Raw genomic sequence first — 3,849 nt, forward strand, 5'->3', positions numbered from 1 at the left:
CGCCATGAGAACTGGTGGTGGATTTATCCCTAGGCTGTTTTCCCGACCTATGGGATGGATTGGCTTCCTCCTGGTTCTCACGGGCTGGAATACGGGTATTCTGCGATCTGGTATGCATTTTTTGGGTGGAAAAAATGGATCAAAAATTCGCTTTATCACAAATTTTGTTCTCTGTTTCCCACAGACGGCGCCAGTGATGATTCCGCGAATTATTGATGATGATGAATGCTCGTAAAAATAAATTACGACACGGTGAATTTACGTGGTTCGATTTACTGAGGTAAATCTACGTCCACGGGAAGAAGGGAGGGCAAGATTGTATTGCTTGATCTGGGATTACAGCTTACAACACAGACTTGCTATATGATTTTATCTCTAGAGAGCTTAACCCTTTTCTATCTGATCTAAGTTCTATTTATACATCGAACTAGGATCGTGGTTTGCAGCCCCACTAACAAGATCGTGGGTGAGCAATAACTGCTCAATAACTGCTTCATACCACTAAATAGATCGTGGGTATAGTAGAGGTCGTGGAGGCCTTTCATGAGTCCACTAACTCCTAGTTCGGTCGAATGCTGAGACCGAACTGCTGGACTTTACCGATCAACTCTTGCCGATCTGAGAGGAGAGCTTGACTGGTCGGCTTTTACCGAGCTGTAGGCTGAGTCCGAACTCTTTGGTCGTGCCGAACTCTTTGGTGCCGAACAGATACTCTTTCTTGGGCTCTGGGCTGATGGGCCGTCACTGTTATTGGGCTTGCCATTAGGGTTTAGTTATTGGGCTTGCCATTAGGGTTTAGTTCGTACCCCATCAGTCACCTTCAACTAAATTTGACCCAATTGAAATCACAGCCTGAAATATTATTTTTAAAACTAACTTACAAGATTAAACAATATAATATTCTACTTAATTGGATTAAATTCCATCTTGCATCATTAAGATAGGGCCAATCCAAATGCACTATACTGTAATCGCGTCACTGATAACTCTTATTAAATCAAGCACAATAAAATGATTTACCATACATACTAACGTTTGGGTCTCCAAGTTATTTTGCAACCAGCCCAATAAATGCATTCATATAATAAATATTGAGCTGTAAATTGCCATACCAGTGATACCACAGTGGTATCCACCTATATATAGTAATATTAATATATTTATACTATACATTAAAAATTCACAAAGTTCCATAATAAAATCAGATCCAATTCAGTTCTCTCTTATCAATAAAATTAGCTATTATTGGTATTTATATATGTTTCGTTTGTTAACATTAGAGCCGACAATTTTTGTCGCGACACGAACCCGCACAAAATTAATGGGTATGTGGCAAGGCTTATTGGGTTCGTGTCCTTATCGCATCGACACGATAACGACACGAAAACTTCGTGTCGTATTCGTGTTACACGTTAAGAAATAATATTTATATATTATAATATTATTTTTTATTTTAAAATTTTAAAATTTTAAAATTAAAAATTAAAATTTAATATTAGAAATAATATTAATATATTATAATATTATTATTATAGTGTTGTTATCGTGTCGCGTCATATATGTGTTGTTATCGTGTCGTGTTGACCCGAAGTGGTTCGTGTCGTTAATGAGTCTGTGTCGTGTTCGTGTCTGAGGGTAGCGTGTCGTGTTTGTGTTCGTGTTTGGAGTTTTCTTAACAGGTCGTGTTCGTGTTTGTTGTTATCGTGTCGTGTCGTGTCGTTATCGTGTCGACACAATAACGACACAACACGCACGATTTGCCACCCCTAGTTAACATCCTCCCCATGTTGAATCTTGGAGAGATATATTAAACTTTCCTAATTGGATTAGATCAACTCTTTATTGAATTTGGCTTAAATTTAAATTTCAAATATACTATTGCATCAATCATTTTTCAATTTCAGCTAAAATATATTGTTGGATCAATTAAATTTCGCTTAAAACTGATGATCCACTTACCAAGTTAGAAATCCAGGAGGTATCATAATATCAATTGGTTTTTAGATAAAGTAATAGGAAAAAGTGTGTAAAATTGACAAGTGATAATTTTCCAATATAACTAGGTGATAACATATTAACCTATTGAAAATCCCTTCTCGATCAACTTCAATCAAATCGATTACAACTCCAGCTAATCGTACCTTGATTTCCTATTAGAACATAAGAACCTATTAATCTATTGAAAATTTCTTCTCAAAATCAATCAACTCGATTACAAATCCTTCTAATCACACCTTGATTTCCTATTAGAACATTAGAAGAAGAGAGCTTAACAAAAGCCGATGAAAAAGCTCTATAAAATGCATTGTGATCACTAGCAAACTTCTCAACAAATGGCCTAGTTCTTGAATCCAAAGGCAATGCAGCATCTATCTTTAGCACACCTCGGCCCCGCATTGTGTTCATAAAGTACTCGTTGTCAAACTGTATGGGGGTCAGATCATTTACAACGAACTTGATTTTCGAAGTTGTGTTGCCCTCATAAGGTGGGCACTTCAACTTCAATGTGTTTACAAACCCGGCATTTATTGCACTGCCGGGCTTGTATAAACGGCTCCTAAGGCTGAAACAATGTGTGATTCCAAGGGTATGAGCCCCTGTAGTCATAGTGAAATGTCAGAATTGCCTTTATATTTTAGTACCTACATTAGAAAATGTGTTTTTTCATGACTACATTTTAAATAAAAAAATCTCGATACACTAATCTATGTGGCATAAATGTCCTTTCGTGTACTCTCTCTATGTTCCATCAACATATAGTCCATATCTATGCTTTATCCTCGTAAGAAATTACTTCATATTCATTGGAAAATATATTTTACATGCAATTATTCTATTTTATATTTTAACCTTATTTATTACTTTAATTAAGTATTATCTTCATAAAGATTATAGTACTTATAATTTTATTTCAAAAATTAAGAAAAGATTTAGGACAATTAAGATCCAGTAGGTAGACTACATTTGCACGAAGATACTGTTATATTGGCAACTTTATTCATAACTTCATTATTATTGCTTACCTAAAATGGCAACCGTCTCTTCAACGGTCATGCCTTTTTTGGAGAAGAGCTTGAGGGTGCCCTCGAGCCCAATATCGTTAGGTGGCAACGAAGAATCAGCCAACCTAACGTTTGGAGGGCCACGAGAATCCCTGCGACCCAAAGGGACATCGATTCTCGGTCCTCCAGATAGCGAGACCGCGTCTCGCGCGGCCAAGACTAGGACGTCAGCACATGAAACCTGTCCCGGGCATACTTGTTCCAACGATGCTTTAATAAGGTCGACGATGTTTCTCTTTCTAATCCCAAAACTTTTTGACGAGGCTACCTCAGACGGCTCGTTACGTGCATCGAGAAGGATTGAGGCATCACAACCCTGTCATATCATGCCATTTTTTATTAAAAAAATCAAGAAAATATGTTCGAAACAATTAGAGAAGTATCATAAACAAGCAAACATAAAAAAGCAAAAAAAAAACATGTTTTTTTTGTTTTTTGATAAATCAACTTGGTGCTTTTACTTTATAAAAAAAAGGCAAAAAAAAGTCCTAACAGAACAACCCTCGTATACTCGATGCATGTCCGGGAAAGAGATCTAGAGAGACCTGGACTTGACAGTCGTGAAAGAGAAGGCGCAAGAGAGCGGCGGAGGTGGTGGGATCGAAGATCGAGGCAGTATGCACTCCTGCTCGGACAATATTCTCAACTTGTGGGCATGATTCTTTATAGAAATCAAGGGACAATCTTCCTGCACCCTCACACTCTACCCCTAACATAACTATACTTGCACTCAACATTAATAATCTCAAATCCATATTTATTTTTCACCCTTCAAAATTTGTCATAT

General features: G+C 37.1%; 1 protein-coding gene across 1 annotated transcript; it reads right to left on the bottom strand.

Annotated features, from left to right (window-relative positions):
• Nucleotides 1–2,027: 2,027 nt before the first annotated feature.
• On the bottom strand, nucleotides 2,028–3,849 carry LOC121793956 (peroxidase 29). The gene is made up of 3 exons (XM_042191979.1): nucleotides 3,608–3,849; nucleotides 3,024–3,378; nucleotides 2,028–2,597 (listed from the first exon to the last, which is right to left on the bottom strand). The coding sequence occupies exons 1-3, from the start codon at nucleotides 3,815–3,817 to the stop codon at nucleotides 2,200–2,202; spliced, it is 963 nt and encodes a 320-aa protein (XP_042047913.1). The 5' UTR covers nucleotides 3,818–3,849; the 3' UTR covers nucleotides 2,028–2,199.

This window comes from Salvia splendens, chromosome 3 (genome assembly GCF_004379255.2).
Source record: "Salvia splendens isolate huo1 chromosome 3, SspV2, whole genome shotgun sequence".
Lineage (NCBI taxonomy): Eukaryota > Viridiplantae > Streptophyta > Magnoliopsida > Lamiales > Lamiaceae > Salvia > Salvia splendens.